The sequence below is a fragment of the Cucurbita moschata genome, unplaced genomic scaffold (genome assembly GCF_002738365.1).
Source record: "Cucurbita moschata cultivar Rifu unplaced genomic scaffold, Cmos_1.0 Cmo_Scf00011, whole genome shotgun sequence".
Classification (NCBI taxonomy): domain Eukaryota; kingdom Viridiplantae; phylum Streptophyta; class Magnoliopsida; order Cucurbitales; family Cucurbitaceae; genus Cucurbita; species Cucurbita moschata.
This window is the reverse complement of record NW_019268527.1, coordinates 2704820-2729821: the sequence shown is the minus strand read 5'-3', so window position 1 is coordinate 2729821 and position 25002 is coordinate 2704820. Positions and strand designations below refer to the sequence as shown.

Sequence of the window (25002 nt, the reverse complement as noted above, 5' to 3'; positions counted from 1 at the left end):
TCCTCAGGAAGTTCACCTCCACCAATCTGAACAATATTAAGATAAGATAAATGATGGAAAATGGTGAAACTTAAAAGTTATTTATGAAATGAGTTTCACATTTGTGAGAAAGAGAACGTTCGTACACGTACACTGCCAATCGTAAATTAAGCCAGAAAAAAGTATGGAATAGATTGACGTATATGTTATGTACCCAACACAAAAAATACAAAATACTAATATATAGCAATATGAAAAAGAAACTACAATATAACAATAGCCTTTCGAGANTCCTACACTTTTAAGATCTCTAAAATCTGCATTTCGGTCCTTGACCTTTCAAGTTCATTTTTTCAAAAGGTTAAGAGAGAGAAAATGTATAGGATTAACCATTGCAAATTACATTATATGCCACGTAGCTTTCCGAACCACGACTACAGAAAAGTGTTGTCTCCTCAGGAAGTTCACCTCCACCAATCTGAACAATATTAAGATAAGATAAATGATGGAAAATGGTGAAACTTAAAAGTTATTTATGAAATGAGTTTCACATTTGTGAGAAAGAGAACGTTCGTACACGTACACTGCCAATCGTAAATTAAGCCAGAAAAAAGTATGGAATAGATTGACGTATATGTTATGTACCCAACACAAAAAATACAAAATACTAATATATAGCAATATGAAAAAGAAACTACAATATAACAATAGCCTTTCGAGAGGGCAATCTCTCTCCCAAGCCCCACAATGGACAATCCGAAAATGATCTCTCCCTCCTAAGAACACTAACCCCCTCTATTAGGGATGCAAGGAAAAACCGAAAAACCCCCCAAAAAAACCGATTAAACCAACCAAAAACTGCCGCTGGTTTCGGTTCAGACCAGCTCGGTTCAATAGTTCAACTTCTCATGTATAAAAGATTGGTAATATTCAGTCAGCTTCAGGTTTGGCATGACCAGATCATTCATACCCAAGCCAACTGATAATGTATACATAAACTAAAAATTGAAACTTCAACAAATAGCAGAAGAGGACAATTAGGCTCGATGCTACTAGTCTTCCCAAGAGCGAGAGTTGTCTGAGCCTTTGAAATGCCAAAATTTTAAGGCTTAAACATTACAAAGCCACGTCGCACCAGAATGAACCAACTAAACTGTTGACTAATCGGTTTAGGTTGGTTTGGTTATGCACCATCTAGTAGTTCGACTCGGTGGCCTCACTACTACTCTACTAATATTTCCTACATGACTCATATTGGCACTTTCATAGTACAAAATGTGCTAAAGTAAGTTAAAAGCTCTATAGTCCAAAACTTGAGCACAACTGGATGAGGAAGCCACCGTTTTACGTTTCACCAATATTTAACTGCTTCTCAAAACAAGTACTTAATCTGAATTTCAATTGCTGGGCCAAAACCTACAAAGGTTTACTTTAATAATGCAGAACAGAACCCAAATAGGTAACTAGATTCTCCATAGTAACCTTCTTTTAAGACTTTGTGAGAGTACTAATAGCATTTACGTACGTTGTAGTTTCCTTTTGATAGGGCAATATATTATTATCAGACTCTGGTATTTCGATGATAGGGTTGAGGTTGTTCATTCTTATAATTTCTTAGCTTCTCTACAAAGAGAAGAAAGAAAGTCTGCAAACATTTTTTAAAGGCAGAATAACAGAACCCAAGTTCTAGCTTTATATAGCAATTTTATTAAAGACACTGATCAAAATGTTTAGTTATTAACAATTATTCGCACATAAAACATAAGAAGGCACTTTTTTTTGTCTTAAAGGGTACCCAAACTATTCACACAACCACACATGATATCAGAAGAGATTCCTCGCAATTGGATGGTATTTAAATCCTATACGAAGAATACATTTTAACTCCCAAGCTGCCAAAAGAAAGCGGGGAAAAAGAGCATACCAGGCAAAGTGGCTTTGTAATTTGAATGTTAGAGGCAGAATGAACTCCACCTGTTGCAATTAGTATGGTGTCCCCAGGCCTATGAAGAACAAAATCATTCAAGCTCTATTAACAAGTAACTCTTATTATTTCCTCATAAAAAAATAAAAAAGAAACATGAACATGCAACAACTTACCTAGCAGCAGCAACAGCTGCCTCAACGGTTGGGAAAACTCCAGACTCGGACAAATCTTTAATAGATCGTTCTACTCGCAGCCACAGCCTCGGATGACATGCCAAGTAACGCCATCTGTGGCAAACGAGGGCGGTGTTATACCGATCTGCAAACTCAATGGCAAAAGTGACAAAAAAAGCAGAAACTCCATGGAAATATGCAGGCGGCATCCACTAACTAACAATTTCACAAGGCTAATGATAAAAATTTGCCACTGGAATAGAAGCAAAAGAAATGCACAAAGTACAAAGAACTGGCGTTCTTAGAGCAAAATTAGTACCATATTGAGTTAAACGTCATCAAGATCTTCACTATTGCCTCCAGAATTTTTCTTATCTCTTTCCAACTAGTTAGCCCAACCAATTCATACCCAAAGTCCAGGAAAGAACTTCTAACTTTACAAGAAATTCTTTTAAACCTCACATATCGAGAACTGTTAAGGCTCAGGAAGTTCACTTGAACCACACGTAATGAATATTGACAAGTCTCAATCAAAAACTCCGATAGACTCAACATAAAAAAGATTTGCATTCCATCTCTTCAAACGAGTTTTTTGGATTTAGATATGCAATGAAATAACAAATTCCAACTTAAGTCAAATTCGAAATCAGAATTATATTTCTTCTCCCAATCCATTTCCAGAAATACCTAAATTGCAAATTTTCACTCTCTTCCTCCCAAAAACCCTCTTAATTTGTGGCACACCAGAAGAATCCTTCAATTTCATCCAAACGAAGCAATTTTAAGAGGAAACAAAAAGAAATCCTCAAATAGATCAAACAAATTTTACGAAAAAACATTGGATAACAAATTGAAACACAGTGCGGCAGGCAGCCAACAGAGAGAGAGAGAGACAAAAGGTACCTGGTATGGGGGAAAGGAAGCTGAAAATATGCATCAAACAGCCATCGTCCAAATTATTGATTCGAGCCGACGAGGATGAAGTGCCTTTTCTTTTCCACTTCCTCTGCTTGTTATCTTCCATCGTCGGAGTCTCAGCCATCGAAATCACGGCCTTCAGCTTGGCTCTTCTTTACCACTTAGCTCATATAGGCCTTCGAGTTTTGACTGCCATAGCCCACACAAAGCTCGGGACTCGCTCAACAAATGACGACATCAAAGCTTACCTTCTGTCATTTGCTTCGGCATTTCGGTAGTAGCTTTCTTCTGGGCCTTCAATTTATAAATGGCAAGCCCATCTCAGGAGTTCGTGAAGGCCCAAGTTTCGGCCCATGGATTGATCCATTTCCAGATATGTGACTTAGCTTTCTTCTGGGCTTTCAATTTCTAAATGGCTAACCCATCTCTGGAGTTTGTGAAGGCCCAAAATTGTGGCCCATGGCTGGATCTATTTCCAGATATGGGAATTTCATACAAGTAAAAATACCTAAAAGAAAGAAAGTTGTGTAAAAAGTTAATGGTAGTACATTTATTTGTTTGTTGAGAAGACCATTTACTATTTTTCGAAGCTCGATCTCTCCTCGTGATGAACCAAAAAGTCAATAGATAAGAAACAAGAGAAAGTCAATAGATAAGAAACAAGAGAAAATCTTTAGGCCGTACATCTTTCTTGGTATATCCAAATACTAGGGTGGAGCATAATCTTAAACGTTCTTGAGTTGAAGGTGGGTAGAATTTTTTTTCGTTAACTAAACAGATAAGAAACGAGAGAAAATCACTTCATCTTCGCCTCGAGTGTCTTTTCTATGTATATAATAGAATTGTATCAAGTGTCTGTTCTATATATAATAGAATTATATAGAATTTTCTACTTTTTGAGGCATATCAAAATTTTACTTTAGTTGGGGAAACTCCAATGATATGGAGTGATGAATAACAGGATCTAATGTTATGTTTCAATCATCCAAGACCGACTAAAATAAGGCATTCAAATGCTTATAACACTACAGACAGCATCACATGTGCTATCACAACTCAGTTACTGCTGGTGCATGTTAAGATACAAACAAGTTGGACTCCAAATCATTGTTCCGACTTCATTATGTACGTTTCGAGATTTCAATACTTCAAGATCCACGAGTTGGTTGATGTTTTGAAGCCCCTGTATGTAGTAGGCAGGTGAAGGAAATGAAGACACTTGCAATAGTCCATATAGTCATCCATGAGAAGCTAGCAACTGAGCATGGAAAAGAAAGGAATGAAGTAAATTACCCGTATGATATTTTCATAACAACATGCACATCTCCTCAGTGGGAGGCTACATACTCCAAAACAGCATCATCTACCAGTCCAGTATTCGACGTGTTATCCGAATAACTTTTAGACCCATCCAGAGAAATATGACGCTTGCCCGACACGCTGTCAGGTATGAATTCCATTGGCATGCTCTTCAAACCTGCCTTCTGCTGCTCATAAGAAAGCTTGGTGGAAATAGGAGATTCGGGTGCATCAGGATAGTTTTGCAACAACTCAAATTGTCTATGAAACAGCAGATGAGCCACAGTTCTATCAACGGGGTTCGTCTCTGTTTCAGCGTCCCGCACCCCAGACATTCTAGAAAATGATAAAAGAAAAAGATAATGAAAAGGACATCACAGAACTTAAGAGGGAACTCACTGAAAATCAACTACTTCTAAGAAATCTAAAATTATTTTGTTGTCACCGTGGTTGCATCCTAAGAATGGACTTGGTTACTCAACTCATGCCACCCAGCAAAAGAAAAGGGGAGAATCTTTGAACAACCTTACGCGAGAGAATGAGAACTTAAGTGTGTTGACTAACCCACAATGACTATCGATTTCTCCTTTTGCACTGATGGCATGCTCATCTCTGGTACATTTGTTGGAGCTGCTTGTATCATTAGCATAATGTCTTTGCATTGCACTTTGAGCCAATCGAAACAAGCTGTCCCGGATACGAAGTCTGATTTTGAAATCCAGCTGTAGTAAAACATTTCTAGAGGATTGTAACAAAAGTCAGGTTACAATAGAAGGAAAGTAATCCACAAACAAGTCAGGTGTACCTTTGAAATAATCTCTTGAAGCCTACAAAGAATTGTTTCTTCCATAGAACAACGATCAACTGCAGAGGAGATTGTATAGGAATTGTCCTGCTCTAAAGGCGACTTTGGATCTAGTGCAGGAAGAGTGTATATTTCTTCGGAATCGAGATCAGTCTTTTCAATGTGCTGAGACTGAATTTCTTGGGGACTGTTTGGAGAAATGGATTGACTAGCAATAGAGGCTTGATTCTTGAACTGTTGCTGTTGTTTTTTAATGGCAAGCATTGCCTGCATTTGCTGCCTTCTCCTCAGTTTTTCGATTTTTTCTTGAGGGGTCATGGTAAGAGACTTCACAAAGCTGTCAGCTGGTTTGTCTACACGACTCACACCACCTGGGGAAATACCATGACTGATACGCATTTGGGACAGCAAAGGCATGCCGGGATACGCATTTGCAGCAATTGCGTAAAATGGTTGGTGCACCAAGGGATTTGAAGCTTGCTGGTATTGCAATGGTTCAAGTCCTTGAAGCTGAGTATGTTTAGTGATAACTGAAGGTGAAGGTGTTCCCAGTTGTAGAGCTAAATTGTTATCAAAGTGACTTGCTAGGCTCGTTGATGAAGGCCAGTTATTACCACGAATATCTTGAAACATCTTCTCCTCACTTTTCCCTTCAGTTCTTTTACGAGATTTCAACAGTCTTTTCTGCATACCACCAATCTGAAGCATGGAAAAGTAATAAATATTAGAGAACGGACATAAAGGTTGGTAAATAGAAAAAGGAAGACGAAGACACATAATATACAGACAACAAGAAATAAGTGTCTGTTGCTCCTTTCAAATTTACTAGTATCCAGGCTAACCTCACCTGTCAGTTCTAACTAATGGCCATTGCTACAATGTTAGTATTGTCGAATAAATCAGAAATTAATCCTCTAATACTTGTAGTTACAGTAACCTTCCTGTCAAAGGTAGTTTGTAACCGCCCAAGCCCACCGCTAGCAGATATTGTCCTCTTTGGACTTTCCCTTTCGGGGTTCTCCTTAAAGTTTTTAAAACACGTCTGCTAGGGAGAGGTTTCCACACCCTTATAAAGAATGTTTCGTTCTCCTTCCCAACCGATGTGGGATCTCACAATCTACCCCATTTGAAGCCCAGCGTCTTCACTGGCACTCGTTCCCTTCTCCAATCGATATGGGAAAGAGTTGCAGAAAAATTGAACGTGAGAGTGGGATCATGAGGTACCACCTTCCAGAACAGTTCAAGAAAAACATCCTTAACCAGTGGAAGTACATTCAAATGCATTGATACATCGGAACTGGCAACCCAGTGACTGATAACTCAAATATCAACAAAGATACATTCAAGAAGTGACTTTTTACAACCAGGTTATCCTATGAAAATTAAACTACTTGAAAATGGAAAGCATGCTTTCTGCAAATGATGAGCATTATGCTAGATAAATTACCATTGAAGTATTTAAAACATAATCACTTCTTGATAAATGTGATTTTCATCAGCAGGTAAAAAAAGCTTAAATATAGACAACAAAATAAAGGCTACGCTAATTAACTAGTTACTTCAATAAACAAATGTGAAAAGAACCTTATTTGAAAACTCATTGGCAGTCAAGATATTGCCAGCTCTTTGATGAAGGGTGGCTGCAGCTGGCTTTTCCACATTCTCCAAATCTGTCTGAATAAGCCAAAAAATTACATAGAATTTTCAGTTTGCTCAAAAAATAGAAACAGAAGATGCACTCTATTAATCACTACTTCAACATGCATCATACCCCATCATTTGCGATTGCTCCAGTGGCATCTTCTTCCACATTAGTTAAGATTGCACTTCTAGTCTGCAACCCAAGCAATCTAGCATCAAAGTTTTGCTCATTGCCAAGAATAGATAATTGCTCATTTAGTCTCGAATACTCTGGATTCTTGCCTTTACCAGAGTCCACTCCTGACTCCAAATTCCGTGACTCCTTGGTTGGGAATAGTTTTGTTGTGCTGTTGGACACATCTTTCAAAGAAGAAGACCATAGCTCATCAGGATCACTGAGACTTACTTGGCCAAATATTGAGTCATCGTTGCTACAAAATTGCCACTTGTGAGGATATGCAGTGCAATGGATATCATTGGTTAGAGAAAAAAAGAACTAAAATAGGTAAAAGAAAAAACATTTCAAAGAATAAAATAGCCTTTTTACAGGACCAAGAAAAAAAAATGAAAAAAGAAAAAAGAAAGGAACTAGTTATTAACTCGTACACATGCACTGGTACCCCGTACTTCGGTTATAAGATAATATAAATCATTATTGGATTTTTGCAGACTAAAAGATAAGGGCAAGAGAATACGAACAAGATTAAGGCATACTACAATCCCAAAACTTCAGTTACATTGCACTTTAGTAATAATATGTACGTGTGTATATAAGTGGAAAAAAACTACACTAAAATGATTATTGTTTCTCTGAGGGAGTGAATCAATCAATTGGACATGAAGAATACGTTTAAACAACACAAGGGAGGAGATCTATGAGAATCTGTTTCGCTTCATCTAGAAAACATGACAACAACGGTCTCTTCCAAAAGGATATAAAACAATGTCCGGTCACAACATGCTTTCCTCTTCATCATGCTTATCATTTGACTTCAGTCAAGAGAAGAGTTTCTGATTGTTGTTGTTGTTGTTCTTTTTTTAAATTTAATAATCTTCAATCAAGGAGTTTAGAGAATAATTACATGTGTACCTGAAAATTCTATCTAGATCATCAAAACTTCCAATATTAGCCCATCCATAGTCAACAAAATCACCCTGTTCTTTACCTTCTTCACCTTCTTCAGTACTTTGAAAAATTTGTGCACCTTTGGTTGTTACAGCTATCAACATACAAGCCATTAAAAGAATTAGTACACAGTCGACCCTTTATACTGTTGCTCGTCAATGTAACAGCACATAATCATCTAGAATTTACTGAAAATCAAAAACATAATTTTACCATGTCTTGATGAATTATATTTGCTAATTTCAGTTAATTCACGAGATTCTTCAGTACCATTGGCGTCTTGGTCAATTTGACAAGTTTTGGACAAGGATAAGTCAACCAATGGATCATTGCTGAGGTTTGAGGCAGAGGTTCCTTCTTCGTTGACAGGAAGGCTTTCCAGCTTTCTTCCATGGGCATCATCAGCATTAGTCCCAGGTGACTTGTGCTCCACAAGCTTCGTGTATGCTGTGTCTTGATTCCATTCTTTCTTGTCATAATAATTCTCACTAGCCTCCGGATAAGGCACAATATGATCATCACTATCAGCAGTCTCATCCCATATTATGTTCGCAAGCTGAAATTTCCACAGAAATTTAAGATCATAATTTAGGAGAGGAAAATTTTAGTAGTTCCCTAATTATCAATTGTAATCAACAATGATTTTAGCAGCACTTCTAATCAAAAACAAGGAAAGAAAACGATGCAATACATCATAGAATCACTTAAATGTTCAACCACATAACCAGTTAGATATAATACAATGAACTTTATTCTGCTACCAATCCTAAAATGCTTCATTTAGATCCTCCCAAAATGCTTTCCCCAGTCCACGAGTTACTAATTGGCATCCCTAAATATCAGATTCATTTCTCAACCTTGCAATAAAATTAAAGTATTCCATGGTAGTACTAAAAACCAAACAAGCTAATCAATACCTAGAAACACTGTCCACTCACAAAAAATCACATTAAAGAAGTAAAACGGAAGGAGGAGGAGTTACCTCTTCGTCGTTCCAATCAAACATAGCTGAAAAACCTTGACAGAATCTCTAATCCAGAATTCAAATCCAACAACTGATCGAAGATTGATCCGCACATCGCCGAATTTAGCGGAAAAGAAAGTTAAGGAAAGAAAATCTCGAAATCTGCAACAGAAAGCATCAAACTCCGGAAACAGAACGCCGATCTAAAGCTGGGAAACGTCCAACAAAAACAAGACGAACAAGAAAAGACACAGAATCAGAAGCGAAAAATTCACCAAAAAAAAAAAACCAAATGAACAGAGGTTTAGAAAGATTTGGGATTGAAGACCAGAAATGGGTTTGGTTTGGTTGAAACTGGGAGGGAAGGTGAGCACGTGACGTCACGTGGGTTCTGTGAAGTGGAGTGGAGGGGAGCGAGCGAGACGACACGTGTGAAACGTATCTGAAGTTGGTTGTGGCTGGGAAGACTGATCAAATACTGGAGTTTGATTGGACGGAGGTGAATTTGAATTTCATTTGGGTTTCATTTCGCATTTGGGGAAGAGGAGTGGGCCCGGTGTAAGACTTAATTTGTGGTGGAGGTTTGCTGAGCTGTCGCTTTTACTCTGCCAACGTGGACTTCAACCTAACTCCTTCCTTAATTTGTGGTCAAGACTTAACATTTGATTTTGCAATTTTGGGAAATTAATCTTTTAAAAACAAATATTAATTTAATTTTAATAATTTTTTATGTTAATATATGTTACCATAAAAATGAATTAAGCAAATATAATTATATTTATTTATAATAATAAAATAATTTAGTATATTTGCATTATTATATTATTAATTTTAATGTAGTGTTAATAATTATAAATTTAATTTAATTTAATTTTCATTAATTAAAAAATATATTAGTAATTAATTAAGAATAATATGTCTTAAATTTTAAGATTGTAATTTGAATTTAATAAAATTATACTTCTAATTCTAAATAACTATTACAATAATTAAATTATCTTTGTATTTTCAAATTTTAATATAATTATTTTATATTACTAATTAGAGTATAAAAATATATTTATGTTAGTCAATGGTTTCATATAAGTCACTATAAACATGTGAATTACTTTTAAAGGAAATAATTTAAATATATTATTCATAAAATAATCAATTATAAAATTATTTTATATTAATTTTCATTTAATGTAAGAACAATAAGCAATTAAATAAATGAAGGAGAAGGTAAGCTAAATTCACCTTAATATTCAAAATATTTTAGTTAACTTTTGTAATTTTATCGAGGGTCTTGGAGACTGAATTAATTGGTCAAAGTCAACTTAGAGGGTAAATTGGTCATTTTATCATCCATGCAAGAAAGGGAAAGAAAGAAAAGAAACGGGGAGAAAAATGAGATAAAGGGTTTAGAATTCTAATCTGCTTGAGTTTGATCTTGGCTAATGTTCATCTTTTTGTGCTCCCCCTCTCGATTTTGATCTTGTTTGTAAATGCTCGATTTGAGTACTTTCAAATGGTCCAACAATGGCCACCCGACCACATGCACCTGTACCCACTGTCTTAATTCACCTCCAAGTAAGTTCACTATTCATGGTCTATGGCCAAGTAACTACTCCAACGTCATTTAAGCCGCAATAGGAAAGAAATCAGGGCTTCACTGCAACATCAATCAAACAACTAAAAACAATCATTTGCACGAAATCATATTATGCTTTGATAAAGATGGAGCGACTCTCATTGATTGTCCATTCGGCCGCAAAGTGCCCAACTCAGTTTAAGTGGCTCTTACCTCATCACTTTTTTCATAACATAGAAGCACATCTTAAGGGACAGGAAAAAAACAATTGTTAAGGTAAGAGCCACCTACACTAAGTTGGGCACTTACGAGCAAACAGACAGTCAATAAGAGTCACTCCATTTTTATCAAAACACAATATAATTTTGTACCATCGATGGTTTTTAGTTATATGATTGATGCTGCAGTGGAGGACTGACTTCTTTCCTATTGCGACCTAAATATCACCTTCGATGACATAGATTGGTGGGATGTGCTACCAGTCGAGCTGAGGTTGACAACGTTCAAAATGGACAACAAATGGAGAGAGTTATATACTTTTAAATAGATAGACAAAATCTCAATTTTCTACATGACACAATATGGTACCTTATTCTTCGAAGAAAATTTTGTTCCTCAGCAAACAAGCTTGGCGTTGGAGTAGTTGCTCGGCTAAGGACCATGAACGGCAAACTCGTTTGGAGGTGAATTATAACATAGAGTATTGGTGCACATTGTCGGTAGTCATTGTTGAACTATTTGAAAATACTAAAACTTAGCAGAGAAAACGAACTCAAACAAGAGAGAAAGAATGAGAAAGGAGTATATGGAAGATAGAGATTGAGAAGATAAAATGGCAATATATATATATATAGGAAAATGAAAGAAATTCACTCCCCACGAAAAAAATGGGAAAAATAAATAAATAAATAAAATATTAATAATTTTAAAAAAATGAGCGAATTTGAGATTTATATTTTTAGAAAAATAAAACAAATTTCATCCTCAAATTAAAATTCAAGTAAAGGTCACTTTCAAATTAAATTAATTATTTTTTAATTAAATTGAAAAAAAATGCAATAATTAGATAATAATATGAATAATTTTATAATTAAATTGAAAAAAATGCAATAATTAGATGATAATATGAATTTTAAGTAGTGAGCATCTTACCTTTTATATACATCATCAAACAAATTGGTTCAATTTATTGCTTTAATTAATTAAAATCCCAAAATAAACAAATACTTTTATCAATAAAAAAAAAACATTTATAAGTGAGTCATCATATTTTATATATTATGAATTATTTTTATTTTATTAAAAATGAGTACTTTAAATAATTAATTCATTGATAAACAATAAAATAAATTTATTGCATATTTAAAATAAAAAATAAAATTAAATATCTTCAACATCTACGTTTTTTAATGCAAATATTAAGATAATTTTTTTAAGTTACCCCACGCGCAGGTTCGAATCCAGTCGTGTACATGAAATCCTAAATTTAACTCTATTATTTATTATGAGAAGAAATTTAAAAAAAATGAATTTTGGTAATTTCCTTGGTAAATAAGGATGAAAAAAAAAACCAAAATCAGGTAAGTTTGTTTTTTTTTTTTTTTATATTTAATTGTTATTTTGTTTGCAGTAAAAACAAAAAAAAAAATTTACAGCCCATTCTCTGTTGGATTCACCTCATCCTTATATAACAATGAAGAGGTCGTCAAATAAAACTCGAAGCCTGAATTGAAAATTTTTTAAAGCCTTCTAATGGCGACTTTGAAAGATCTCCCTAAAGTATTGTTGATCGAAATTCTATCAAGGCTTCCGACAGAGTCTCTACTCAGATTTAAGTCGGTTTGCAAATTTTGGTACGCTTTGATCAACGATCCTATAAATTTTTCTTTTCAAGATAAATGTATTTTTATCAAGCGTCGAGTGATGGTCAATTTTCAACACTTTACGTATATACCCTCCATCATCAAATTTTCCCTCGCCCCTGATCGATCTATGTCCATTCTCGATGTCAACAATCCATTCAGTTATACTGCGTTTTTCGTTATTTGCGGCCATTCTCATGGCTTGGTTTGTCTTTCCTTCAATAGGGATATTTTCCTATTTAATATGACGACCGAAAAGTTTCATAAGCTCCCGTTATCGATTCTTCATTATCCTGGGGATATTTATGACATTGATTTTTCGTCCACAAATGCAGTTGGATTTGGATACAATTCTAAATCTAGGGATTTCAAAGTGGTTAGGGTTGTAGAATTTGGGAGCCAATATGGAGAAACTAATCTCCCGGCTAGAGTCGAAATTTACGATTTGAGGAAAGAAAAATGGAGGGAAATTGAATCCACTGTTTGTGGGCGTGTAACGAGGGCACCTACTCCCCAGATGCATCATAAAGGAACATATTATTGGTGGGCATACAAAGAAGGAAGAACTAATATTATACACACGTTCGACATGAGTGAAGAAGTTTTTGGCGAAATTTCAGTACCGAACGATGTAGTGAATGAGCGTATGGAGTATATAAGTATGGGGACGTTGAATGAATCAATTGTTATATTTCACTACTCAAAAACAAGGCATGAAAAAACGTTCGACGTTTGGGAGATGGAGAAAGATGTCGTTTCATGGTCAAAACTAATGACAATTGGTCCTGTTTTTGGAATCGAGAAACCATTGTTGTTTGTGAATTCAGATGAACTTTTAATGGAAGCCAACGAAGGACGGGTGATTTCTTACAATATTAAAACTCACGTGACCAAAGTTCTTCCAATAAAAGGGCTTCCATGTGTGTTCGTTGATACTTATTTGGACTATAGTTTGGTTCAGTACTAAACGATGTAGCGAAGGAGCATATAAGTAAAGACTCGAGCATATAAGTAATTACAATAGGGTCGTGTCTTAAAAGCGGCAAGGTCACTCCTTGTATATATATATGATATGATTCAACTAGGATCTTGCCCCCACACGATACATGTACACATGTAACTACCCGAAATTTTCTACTTAATTTAAGGTCGTTACTGTATATAAATATCATAAAAATGAATGCGAAAATACTTCGTTTAAACTTTCATAAAACATTACCTTTACCTTAAAACATAGCCATGGACTTACCCGTTTTGAAAACACCTTTAGAATCACACAACAAAAGACTAAACAAAATAAATAAACTTTTAAATTTTTTTTTTTTTAAAAAAAAACATCTTATTCTAACCTAAGATTAAGAAAATGAAAATAAATGTAACTACCCTATGCATGTACCATGGTCTCGAGTTGCGATGTCGTTGTCAACCGTACATGAATGTCTTGCCTTAATCTGAAACAAGAAATAGTCAACAAGTGACCCCAACAGTACCTTCACGTAAGAAAAATATAAATTAATTAAATATTCATAATAAAATAAAATATACTATAAATCAAATCATAAAGAAAAAAAAAAATTAAGATATAATATCTAACATATATTCCATATACAGTAAAAATAAAATCCTAACCTAAAGCAGAATATCATGCCAAAAACAAAGAATGAATCTGGCCTAAGATTATATTAGATGATATTTATGATCTTATATCGACAATGATCTGATATTCAAAAAATCTTTTTCAACAGCGACGGCCGGAGGAAGGAATACTCGCACTTTCTATATGACACTGGCAAAATAACATTGGCACAGGAAGGAACTAGGTCGGGTCAATTGAAAGCAGTTGCAGTTTGGGAAGGCACTGATCTTGGACTGCAAATTGGGTCACGGGTCGGGTCACCCTCTACAGTCGCAATATGTGTTAGATTCCTATGTGTAGTGAGTGATGGTTTCTTGAACGTTTAAGTATAATATATGAAGTTTGAAAGTAAGTTCATTATTACTATTTTATTATTAAAATTCTTAATTATTCCTCAACCATTAAGGATGCATTAAAAAAACAAAAATTATCTAATTTTTGGTATGTTATTTGGTTTGCAAAAAAAAAAAAAAAAAAAAAAAAAAAAAAAGCCATAGTATTGTTGATCGAAATTCTATCAAGGCTTCCCGCAGAGTCTCTACTTCAATTTAAGTCTGTTTACAAATTATGGTACGCTCTGATTAATGATCCTGCAATTTTTTCTTTACAGGATAAATGTATTTTTATCAAACGTCAAGTAATGGTCGATTCTCAATACTATACGTATATACCCTCCATCATCAAGTTTTCTCATGCCCCCGGTAGATCTATGTCCATTCTCGATGTCAACAATCCATTCAAAGATACTGCACATTTTGAAATTTGTGGCCGTTCTCATGGCTTAGTTTGTCTTTCCTTCATTAGGGATATTTTCATATATAATCTAACGACCGAAAAGTTTCGTAAGCTTCCATCATCGATTCTTCACTATGGAGATCCCTATGACATGGATTCTTCATCCACAAACGGTGTTGGATTCGGATAGTTAGGGTTGTACAATTCCGTGACCAAGATGGAGACTATTATCGTCCACTTGGAGTGGAAATTTACGAGTTGAGGAAAGAAAGATGGAGGGAAATTGAATCCCCTACTTGTATGTGTGTATCGATATCATTTGCTCCTGAGATGCATCATGAAGGAAAATCTTATTGGTGGTCAAGAAATACAGAAGGAAATATTATACGCACGTTTGACATGAGCGAAGAAATTTTTGGCAAAATTCCAGTACCGAACAATTTAGTGGAGGAGGATGTGAAGTTAAACCCTAATATAAGTATGGGAATGTTGAATGGATCAATTGTTGTATTTCACGGCTCAAACGCAGGGAATGAAAAAACGTTCTCAGTTTGGGAGATGGAGAAAGATGTCTTTTCATGGTCAAAACTAATGACAATTGGTCCTTTTTTTGGAGTCGAGAAGCTATTGTTGTTTGTGAGTTCAGATGAACTTTTAATGGAAGCCGACGAAGGACAAGTGATTTCTTACCATATTAAAACTCACATGACCAAAGTTCTTCCCATAAAAGGGCGTCCACGTGTGTTCGCGAATACTTATTTGGACTATAGTTTGGCAGACTATAGTTTGTATTAAAATATAATATTATAATAATTAGTTATGGAATATATCTTAGATATTAATAATCAGTTTATATGATGACTGTTTGGCTGTGAGGTTATCACGGTCATATTTTTTTAACTGTGTGGCGTCTTTATCATGACAAGCTCACGAGAAGCCTCGATCGAAAATGGAAATGGGAAAACCAAACTCCATATATATTTTTCGGCCGATTTTGTGGCTGGATTGGATCTTAGACTAGGTTTACGGTAAAATTATTTGTATATGTACTAATTTGATTAAATTGTTATAAATAAATAAAAAAAGCTGTGAGAGAAAGGAAAAAAGAATATTTTTGAGTAAGAATTGTTTTTAATTTTTGAAATTCAATATATTATTAAAGCTAAATGTTAACGTTTTCTATTTAATATTTAAATATTTTTAAATATATATTTTTTTTAAAAGTTAATGATAATATAAAAATTAAGTATTATTGAAATAAAATATTACATTTTCTATAATTTAGTCTTTCCGTATCCTCCATTAATCTTCACGTTCGAGCTGAAATTCAAGCTCCCATGGCGATGTCGTCGTCTTCCTGTGCGGTGGCGGACTTGGTGGTGAAGAACGCACTCATTTTCACCAGCGATGATTCTCTTCCTTTCGCCGATTCTATGGCCATACGCAACCGCAGGATTCTTCGTGTTGGCACTTACTCCGCTGTCCAGGTTATTCAAATCTCTTCCCTCGCTTTTTCAGATTTGAATGCGCGTGCTGCAGTTGGAATTTAGAGATTTGAGCGAGTTTAGATTCAACTCCGTTTCACAGAAGGCAGTATCGGAAGTTTTGTAGTTTTTAATGATTGTACTTATAGAGGAGAATTTTGGAGTCGTTATTGCTAATATTGAACTTATATTGAGTTTATTCTTTTCTTCAAAGTAGTTTACTCTCCATTTGAATGAGCTTGAGTTTTGAGCAATCGAAATGTGTTTTCCGTTCTCTTATGTAGTATTTCATCGTTTATGTGAATACAGGACTTGGTCGGACAAGGGACAAAAGAGTTGAATCTCGGGGGGAAAATTGTGGTTCCTGGATTTATTGATTCACATGGCCACTTAATTTATCAAGGACTACAGGTTTTAGTGAAGCTTCATGTGTCTTAACTAATTGCGTTATTAACAGCTTGAATTCAGTTTTATTTCCAACGGAATTTCCATATACCCTTTGTCGATGTCTCAAAAGTTTGAGTTTAGGCTATTCACATATGAATCAGATGAAGCAAGTGAACCTTCATGGTGTAAATCATAAAAGCGAGTTTGTGAGAAGGATTGCAGAAGCAGCTAAAAGTAATTTCCTCTCTTTATCATAGTTCATGAATCCAGCAAAAAATATTGTCGTACTCATCAAATGTTTTCGGTTTTGATTTCAAATGTATGGTGTCCTCATATTGACAACCTGGTACGCATATAATTTTGTCCTTGCTTCTTGATTACATTATGACAAAATGATCTTCCTAAAAGTCCATTTGTATTTATCATGTTGGTTCTATGTAGCTTTACACAGATAATTAATAGATTATATGTTTTTACCTGAAAGGTAGCCATTTGTTTGACGCAAAAGAGACACAAAAAATAAAATGAAAGTTTATGATAGGGCTTAATTTGAGTGGGATTTGTGGAGGTGAAGACATTCATGCTTTTTCTGGTCTCTGTTTCTTCAATGCTTATATGTTCGTATTTTTTCAATTATAAATGACTTGGAGGGATATTTTTTTATTGGGACTCCTAGATCCCAACTAAATAACCTCTCATGCAGTCTAGAACCTCAAGCATGCTGCCTTTGCAAAAATCATAGAAGATATCCCAAACCCATTTGTTTGAAATGTGATTTCACTGGAAGCCATTGGAATTATATCTTCCGCACTTCTGGCTTAAACTGGTGATTCCTTCGGTTAACTTCAGAGTTCTTGGTAAAACTGCAATAGTTCATGGGACCTAATCTCTAGTTGAAGTTAGTCTTGTAAGTGCTGCTATCCTATGGTTAGTTCTGGTTTAAGCAATAGCGGTGCCTTATCCTATTTTGTACTTGTTTTAAAAAAAATAGTAAGTAACAAACCTTTGATTCAAGGAAAAAGAATGACAAACAAAAAATGAGAATAAGAAGGGTACCTTGGGGTGGTAAGACATTCATCCAAGGAACCTGTGAGATTGGAAAGGCCTCCCAGTTGGTCAAATGTAATGAACGAAAAGTATTAGGAAACTCTTACCAATAAAAGACTCCTACTGGGCATTCTAAAAGAAATAGAATGCTGAGAAAACAAGACTTTCCTCATAATGGGAAGTTCTTCTATTTTCTTTTCTAAAACCTTCTTCTTACAATGTTTGAGTCCTCCTTCCTACCAGGATGGAAGAGTTAAGGTTCATATTGTTTACGGCTTTGCTTAGTTTCTTTGTTTCTTAATGCTTGTTTTTTGTCGGGCCTCTCTTTGGTTGCCTAGATGGTCGTAGCCTCCTTGTACTTCATATTTCTTCTTGATTTTTTTCCCTGCTACAAAATAAAACAGATATATACTGCGTTTTTTCCAAATAATTTATTATAATATTATGGGCTTGTACGTGATGATTATGTAGAGCCTTCTAATTTTGGAGCTTTATAAAAACATCCAGATGCTAAGAAAGGAAATTGGGTATTGGGTGGTGGATGGAACAATGATCTTTGGGGAGGTGAATTGCCAATGGCTTCTTGGATTGATGATGTTACGCCATCTAACCCTGTAAGCCATCTCTTCCTTTAATGTGACTCTATGAAACATATCACATATCATTTATTTTACATTCAAAATTTTGTTTACAGGTTCTTGTGTCAAGGATTGATGGTCATATGAGCTTGGCTAATAATGTAACACTTAAATTGGCTGGAATCACTAATTTAACAGAAGATCCAGAAGGCGGGACTGTAGTGAAAACTATTGGTGGAGGTATTGTTTTACAATATGGTTGAAAAATTGTAGGAAACAAAAATATGTTAACAATGAAAATAGTTTTGGAGAAATTAGAGCACGGAGTATCTTTTATATTCCAAGGATAATTTAAAAATACTTTTTCATCTTCAACACCAAAAAAAAAAGAAAGAAAGAAAAAAAGATGCCAAGTATGACAGTGAGATAGTTCAATGTGGTCGAGCATGATGGGCAGTGATCATTAAGACCTTTTGTAATTATTAGATAGGTGCTATTTTTCGAATTGGAGGCTCTTCAGGTGGGGTTGCCTCCTCTTGTCCAGACTGATTTTTTTAAATGCCTTTGTATATTCTTTCATATTTCTCAATGAAAATTTGATTTCTTATTTAAATTATATATGGTCAAGAGTCAAGAATCTAGCTCGGCATATTTTCTATTTTTTGTGGTTTATTGTTTCAGTGGGGCCTGAGTTTTTATCGAAGCTGTAACTTATTTGATTTAAAATGTCAGATGAACTTACTTGGATAGGAGTCAGGTTATGCAAACTTCAAAATCTAAAAGTTTTAGTATAATTAAGGTCGCTCTGCTTTCCAATATGAAGCTGGTTGGGTGCATTCTTCTATACTTTTATTGATAAAGCAATGAAGCTAAATAGACTAAACCTCCTCTTCGGCATTTAAGGAACAGGAATAATCCTTTTCAAAAATATTTTGCAGCATTCTTCTTATGCCATCTTCTGTTCATAAGGGTCCCATAAAGAAAGCAGGCTCTCATTGACTAAGAAATAGCATTTTTCCTTTTTCATTTTTATGTGATGAAAAACCAGTCAATTTCTGGAAAAGAAACTTATTCTTTAAATAGGCACATTTATCCACATTGGTATACTTTCATGAAACTTGTGGTGCTTTGGAACATTGGTCTTAACGGCATTAAAAATTAATTGTTAAAAAGTTCTTGTACATGCACATCATTTCTCTTTTTTCTGTTCGCTTCCTTTTCTACATTTCTGTGGTGAATTTGATCTTAATGAGGCCAAATGAAATTATCTATAAAGCATTTTCTACACCCTGTAGATCCTACTGGAGTGTTGATTGATTCTGCACGGAAATTGGTCTTACCTTTTATTCCCGAGGTAACAGTGGAGGAAAGAAGAGAAGCATTGATAAGAGTCAGTAAACTTGCTTTGGCTAGAGGTGTTACAACAATAGTTGATTTTGGGAGATATTATCCAGGAGAATCAGTGAAATTATCGTGGGAAGATTTTTCAGGTAAATTTTGTATGGTTCTTCTATGGATGGCCATGCTAAATCTGTGTTTTCTATGTCAGAAAATTGCTAGTTCAGGCCTCATTTTTATTTTGGCTTGCTTTAGTTTGCCTCCTCAAATGTCTACTTATACAGCTGTAGAACTCGCAATAGTCAGATATGATTTTCTTTCCTTGCTTTCCATTTTCATGTAGTAAACCATTTTTTTTACGTCAATAATTTTAAATGGGCAGATGTGTATCAGTGGGCAGATTCTTCAGGGAAGATGATGATCAGGGTTTGCTTGTTTTTTCCAATGGAAACATGGTCATATCTACACGTATGACACCCAAAAGAATGTTATTTAAATAATGTTCATCATATTTCCAAGTTTGCATGCTAACTCTAATAATGGATCTTCTCTGGAATGTATATATTCAGTTTTTTCAGGATGTAAACTGGTTAATTTTACAATAAGAAGCATGGAGGAAAAATTAACATGCAAATTAACATAGATATGGGCTTTTCCTATTTAATTTGATTACTTGTGTTTTTTTAATGTAATATATTACAATTCATCATTTAAGAGGAATAGATTTCACCGTATCCATATACAAGTGGCTTCTAAATGCTTTCCAAGTAAATATATATTTTTTGTTAACTTTCTGGTAATTATAATAACTCCGTTCTCATTTATCAATAATAAGTTACCATATTGTAGTATGCTGGTTGCTTGTTTAATCATTTAAAAGTTCAGCTTTATATGGAGGCTTATTTGACCCTTTCATTTTTCAGTAGAGAAAACCAAAATTTGTACTTTTTTCTTCTTCTTATTATTATCAATATTTAGGGTAGTTGATTAAAGTTCACCTTTGAGGGTCTTTGCTTCAATTGACTGCGCTACTAATTACTGTGCAACAACCTTAGCTATACAGGCTCCTTCAATCACTTTAATTGCTTTAGCATCTCCCTTGTTTGTTGTTGATTCTAACATTTCTTTTATCTCCCACAGGATCTTATTCACAAAATGGGACAAGTTGTGAGCCCATGGGTTTACTTGGGTGGTGTCAAGGGTTTTGCTGATGGATCTTTAGGTTCACATACTGCTCTGTTTCATGAGGTGAGCGCTATGTTCAAAGTTGAAACATTCATTTGAAGTCTGTACCTAAAGTTGAGATCATTTGCGGTTACTCCTTTAGGGCCTACCTTTTAATTTGGTTCTTACTGCTTTTTGATGATAATTGTCATATTGAGCTTTTCTAGAACAGAAGTATCTTCAACGTGTTCATCTTTCTAGTAAAACTCCTCTTATACATTGTTTCCATATTATGTGGCTCGTAGTTCAGTAAATATTTATGTTACCATCTATGCAGCCTTATGTTGATGAGCCTGATAACTGCGGCATGCAAATGACAGAACGTGAGAACCTTTTCAATATGACCATGGAATCAGATAAATCTAAGCTTCAAGTCATTTTTTCCCCTTCTCTGTTATTGTTTATGATTCATCTAAACAAGCATGATTGCAACATGATGATTCAATAGGTTTACCTTAAATTTGGTTCAGGTTGCTATTCATGCCATTGGCGACAAAGCAAATGATATGATCCTTGATATCTATGAATCTGTAATTTCCACAAATGGACCAAGGGATCGAAGATTTAGGGTAATGTGTTCTAAGAAACAGGGAAGCTGATCAATCTGTTGATAAATATATCTCATCACTATTTTTTGTTTCTCATGAGTAGGTTGAGCATGCTCAACATTTGGCACCTGGAGCTCCTGAACGATTTGGTAAACTTGGGATTATTGCTTCAGCCCAGGTCTCGTATTGTTCTCATATGGACACTCTTTTGACTTGTTTGTCTCCATTTTCGAATTCTCTGATTAAGGATTAATATTTGGGCCATGGGGCATGAAGAATATCCACGAAAAAGAATAGGTCAAACTGTCCACCATGAAAAGCTTATGTTTTTCTCAATTTGGATGTCAGTGATTATGCTCTCTTCCCACAGTCCTACTTTTTCAATATTGCATGATTGTATGTTAGGTCCTGATAAATTTGACCTATTCGTGAAATGTTCTTTTAACAAAACTGTCATATCAAATTAAAGTTACGCCTCACATCAATTTTCTCATATTATGAACATAGTATGGAGAAATTTAAATGGATAAAAAAATATGGATGTAATCAATTCTCTTTTTGATGCTTTTCTAAGACTGTGAGCCATTCCCATGTATTGATTATATCTGTGGAAATTATCATCTACGCCATGTTATCTTTAATAATTTATTTGCATTGTCAAAACCCGTTTTGCATTTTTCTCTTCTTTAAGTTCATCTTCTTCTGTTAGTATCTAGTTGTTGTCCAAAACATTAAAAATTTTAATAAGCGTTCCTTTTAGTCTGATTTACACTTTGATCTTAACATTACTATTTAGAACGTTGGTAGTTCGACATTACTTTAACAGTTTCATCTATTTTGATGGATCATCTAATCTATTTCTTGGCAGCCAGAGCACCTTCTGGATGATGCAGAGTCAGCAACAAACAAACTTGGGGCACAGAGGGCTCAGAAAGAGTCTTTCTTGTTTAGATCACTGTTAACCTGCAAAGCATGCTTAGCATTTGGTTCTGATTGCCCGGTGAGCTCGTGACATTTTTATGACTTAAATAATACGCAGACTTAATTCTTTACACTGCTGTTCTTAAAAATTCCAAGTTAGGAAATGACACAAATTTCATATATATATTAAGTTGCTGATTTAATATTTCTTCTTGTATGTAGGTTGCAAATATCAATCCATTGGGTGGTATCAAGACTGCATTGAGAAGGATACCTCCAACCTGGGATCACGCTTGGATTCCATCAGAGTGCCTCACACTCGATGAAGCAATAAAGGCGTAAGTAACACTTTCTCAAATGTACCTGTTTAGTTCGCTTTTGTTTGTTTCTAATGCTAAGGTCTGTTCAGCATTTATAGAAGCAATTTAGTTTTTTCAAATATTACCCTTGTCAAGTATGGGGCCTGACCTATCGTTGAGATGAAAAAGTACATATGGAACCTACCATAAATGGAATGGAAAATCCTTGTTTGAATTGGAGACAGGATTAGAAGATAATTTATAAAATTTTATTTCGGTGATATGGACAGTGATTGGATTTCATTTCCTCACCCCAAACCTGACCCAACCCAAGTGTTTTCGATTGTAATTGTTCATTTTAAAATTTATTTATAAATAGAAGTGTTAAGTTCTTACCTATGTGTTAAAACTTACATATTGGTCACAGTGTTAAGTATTCCTCCACAAGGGGCTGAATATTTGCTAAAGAACTTTGAGAAAAAAGAGTCTGAACTCATGCCTATAATCTGATGGGCGTTCTTTGTGCAAACATTCAGAAGAAAACGAGGGATATCCTCTTCGAATGCTTTTACAGAGGAAAGAGTGGAACATACTATTTCATTACTTCATCCTATCTCGGGTGTTGGTTTCATTGGCTAAAAATGGTAGACTCAGATTATTACACATGGCCGTAAGTTTAAAGGGAAAGCTAAAATCCTTTGATGATTCATAAATGCTTTGGGTTTTCTGTGTTTTCTTTTGTAAACCCAGGAGTTCTAGACTTTATATATAACTTTGTTCCTCAAAATCAATGAGATCTTTGGGCTTTCCTTTTCGGGCTTCCCCTCAAGGTTTTTAAAACGCGTATGCTAGAGGTAGGTTTCCACACCCTTATAAAAAATGTTTCGTTCTTCTCTCCAATGGAAGTAGGATCTCACAATCCACCTCCCTTCAAGGCCCATCATCTGGTGTCTAGCTCTAATATCATTTATAATAGTCCAAGCCCACCACTAGCAAATATTGTTCTTTTTGGGCTTCTCCTTACGGTTTTTCAAAACGCGTCTACTAGGGCAAGGTTTCCACGTCCTTATAAAGAATGTTTCGTTCTCCTTCCCTTCGGGCTTACAAGTATATATTTTCATATATTTAATTTCGAATTAATTCTTTTATTTACAAAATAATAAAAATGGAAAATTGATTTGAGAAGTTTTCTCCGCTTGAAAAAACACAGTTGGGAGATATCTTAAACCTGTTCTGATTCTCCAAAAACATGGGGTGATGATAGAACTTGAAAATATTTATATGGTCAAGGCCCCAAATCCCAACCTCTCTGTTATAATCCCAACATGGATTTGAGTTGCTGCCATTAGTTAATGTTTCAAAGGAGGCTTAGACCAATAGCTTCTCTTGATATAGTTGCAAAAGCAGAAATGTCATGCAGGATACTTCTCATCTGTTTTTTTTTTAACTTGAAAAGTCTCTTGCATTAGTAGGTAATTTTCATGGTTTCAAGTAATCATCTCTTCCCCCTCTTCGATGAAATAAACTTCTATTCAATAACATTTGCACATCAACCCTGCAGGTACACAATATCCGCTGCTTATGCTTCCTTTCTCGACAAAGATCTCGGATCTCTGTCCCCTGGAAAGCTTGCAGACTTTGTTATCCTATCTACAAATTCATGGGACGAGTTTGCAGCTGAAGGGTCTGCTTCGATCGAGGCAACATATACTGGTGGTGAACAGGCTTACCCTTGAAGGTGCGTGCTTATTCTCTAAAGGATTCATAGTTATTAGACATCACTTAGAATCCGAAATTTGCTTTAGCTCTAAGATAAATTCGTGCATGCATTACACCATCTGTACTGTTTGCTGGTCAATAATACATGTGAATATTAACATGGAAAGCATATGTCTGCATACATAATAGTTCAAGGTTCAGTGTACGCTATGACATTCACAATCAGTCATATTTTCATGTTTTCTGGCTAAGATAACGCCTTTGATGACGTTTAATCAATGTCATTTTCATTGCTTAATTACCGCTTAGCATACATTTTTGGCTCATAAATCAACACTAATGATTATCAGAAATTTTGTCTGAGGACCTCTGTATTTGTTTGTCTGATAGTTTCTATTTGGCTACAGTATCGATCTGTTCTTTTGTTCTTTTCAATAGAGGATTACCTTTTGCTATAATTGTTTAGGTTCCTGATTTAGGGAGTAGATAAGATTATTTGCCTGTCGTTTGCTTACATGCATCGTCTTTAGTTAGTTAGTTAACGGTGCATGTGTTTTATGTTAGTTGAGCTATATTTATATTAACAAATTAGTGGTAAAAAAACGATGGATTTAAGATATATTACAATTTTGTTTATCTTTTATTTTTAACTTTATGTTTCATGTCAAAAAGATTTCTACGTCAATTAAGTTAACGTGTTCAAATCTTCATTTGTCGTGTGGAAAAAAAATGTGACGGTCTCCATTTTCAAATTAATCTTTGAATTTGTTTGGTACCCTATCAAATCGAGGAAAATATGATTTGAAATGATCTTTATTA

The 25002-nt window shown here is 34.9% G+C and overlaps 3 protein-coding genes and 1 long non-coding RNA gene across 8 annotated transcripts in view; 1 reads left to right on the top strand and 3 right to left on the bottom strand.

The window, feature by feature from the left end:
- The window catches only part of LOC111449797 (F-box protein SKIP5-like), a 3862-nt gene extending 618 nt beyond the window's left edge, over positions 1–3244 (bottom strand). The window contains exons 1-4 of one of the 2 annotated variants that reach the window (XM_023089843.1): positions 2983–3244; positions 2080–2224; positions 1904–1982; positions 370–457 (exon numbers count right to left, since the gene is read on the bottom strand). In XM_023089843.1, the coding sequence (XP_022945611.1) occupies positions 370–457; positions 1904–1982; positions 2080–2224; positions 2983–3121 (451 nt within the window). In that variant the 5' untranslated portion in view covers positions 3122–3244. The remainder of the gene's footprint in view (positions 1–369; positions 458–1903; positions 1983–2079; positions 2225–2982) is intronic. The other variant, XM_023089845.1, reaches the window with a different exon arrangement.
- A 646-nt stretch (positions 3245–3890) lies between these two features.
- Positions 3891–9527, bottom strand: LOC111449790 (protein LNK2-like). 3 transcript variants are annotated; one of them, XM_023089833.1, is made up of 9 exons: positions 8851–9522; positions 8082–8424; positions 7833–7962; positions 6873–7173; positions 6686–6775; positions 5102–5800; positions 4861–5018; positions 4291–4632; positions 3891–4180 (listed from the first exon to the last, which is right to left on the bottom strand). In XM_023089833.1, the coding sequence occupies exons 1-8, from the start codon at positions 8872–8874 to the stop codon at positions 4326–4328; spliced, it is 2052 nt and encodes a 683-aa protein (XP_022945601.1). In that variant the 5' UTR covers positions 8875–9522; the 3' UTR covers positions 3891–4180; positions 4291–4325. The 3 variants fall into 3 exon arrangements, with proteins under 3 accessions (XP_022945601.1, XP_022945602.1, XP_022945603.1); XM_023089834.1 differs by lacking the exon at positions 3891–4180 and having other exon boundaries at positions 4570–4632; positions 4742–5018; positions 8851–9527; XM_023089835.1 differs by lacking the exons at positions 3891–4180; positions 4291–4632 and having other exon boundaries at positions 4892–5034; positions 8851–9527.
- Positions 9528–10057: 530 nt separating this feature from the next.
- LOC111449799 lies at positions 10058–11211 on the bottom strand. The gene is made up of 2 exons (XR_002711726.1): positions 10994–11211; positions 10058–10892 (listed from the first exon to the last, which is right to left on the bottom strand). It is a non-coding gene; the product is annotated as an uncharacterized LOC111449799 (long non-coding RNA).
- A 946-nt stretch (positions 11212–12157) lies between these two features.
- Positions 12158–24544, top strand: LOC111449791 (putative amidohydrolase YtcJ). 2 transcript variants are annotated; one of them, XM_023089836.1, is made up of 15 exons: positions 12158–12258; positions 15924–16125; positions 16432–16533; positions 16671–16743; positions 18064–18170; positions 18251–18374; positions 19430–19624; positions 19855–19940; positions 20613–20720; positions 20974–21069; positions 21167–21265; positions 21348–21422; positions 22113–22244; positions 22388–22503; positions 24026–24544. In XM_023089836.1, the coding sequence occupies exons 1-15, from the start codon at positions 12158–12160 to the stop codon at positions 24198–24200; spliced, it is 1791 nt and encodes a 596-aa protein (XP_022945604.1). In that variant the 3' UTR covers positions 24201–24544. The 2 variants fall into 2 exon arrangements, with proteins under 2 accessions (XP_022945604.1, XP_022945605.1); XM_023089837.1 differs by lacking the exon at positions 24026–24544 and having other exon boundaries at positions 22117–22244.
- Positions 24545–25002: the final 458 nt, after the last annotated feature.

Bases quoted from the DNA above. Each gene is read 5' to 3' on its own strand.
- LOC111449790 (XM_023089833.1), bottom strand. From the start codon at position 8,874: ATGTTTGATTGGAACGACGAAGAG. The intron at 6,776-6,872 runs GTATGATGCATG...TGGCTTATTCAG, and splicing joins GAGCAATCGCAAATGATGGG to ACAGATTTGGAGAATGTGGA. The intron at 5,019-5,101 runs GTACACCTGACT...GTTTTACTACAG, and splicing joins TTCAAGAGATTATTTCAAAG to CTGGATTTCAAAATCAGACT.
- LOC111449791 (XM_023089836.1), top strand. From the start codon at position 12,158: ATGGCGACTTTGAAAGATCTCCCTAAAGTATTGTTGATCGAAATTCTA. The intron at 18,171-18,250 runs GTAAGCCATCTC...TTTTGTTTACAG, and splicing joins ATGTTACGCCATCTAACCCT to GTTCTTGTGTCAAGGATTGA. The intron at 21,423-22,112 runs GTCTCGTATTGT...ATTTCTTGGCAG, and splicing joins GGATTATTGCTTCAGCCCAG to CCAGAGCACCTTCTGGATGA.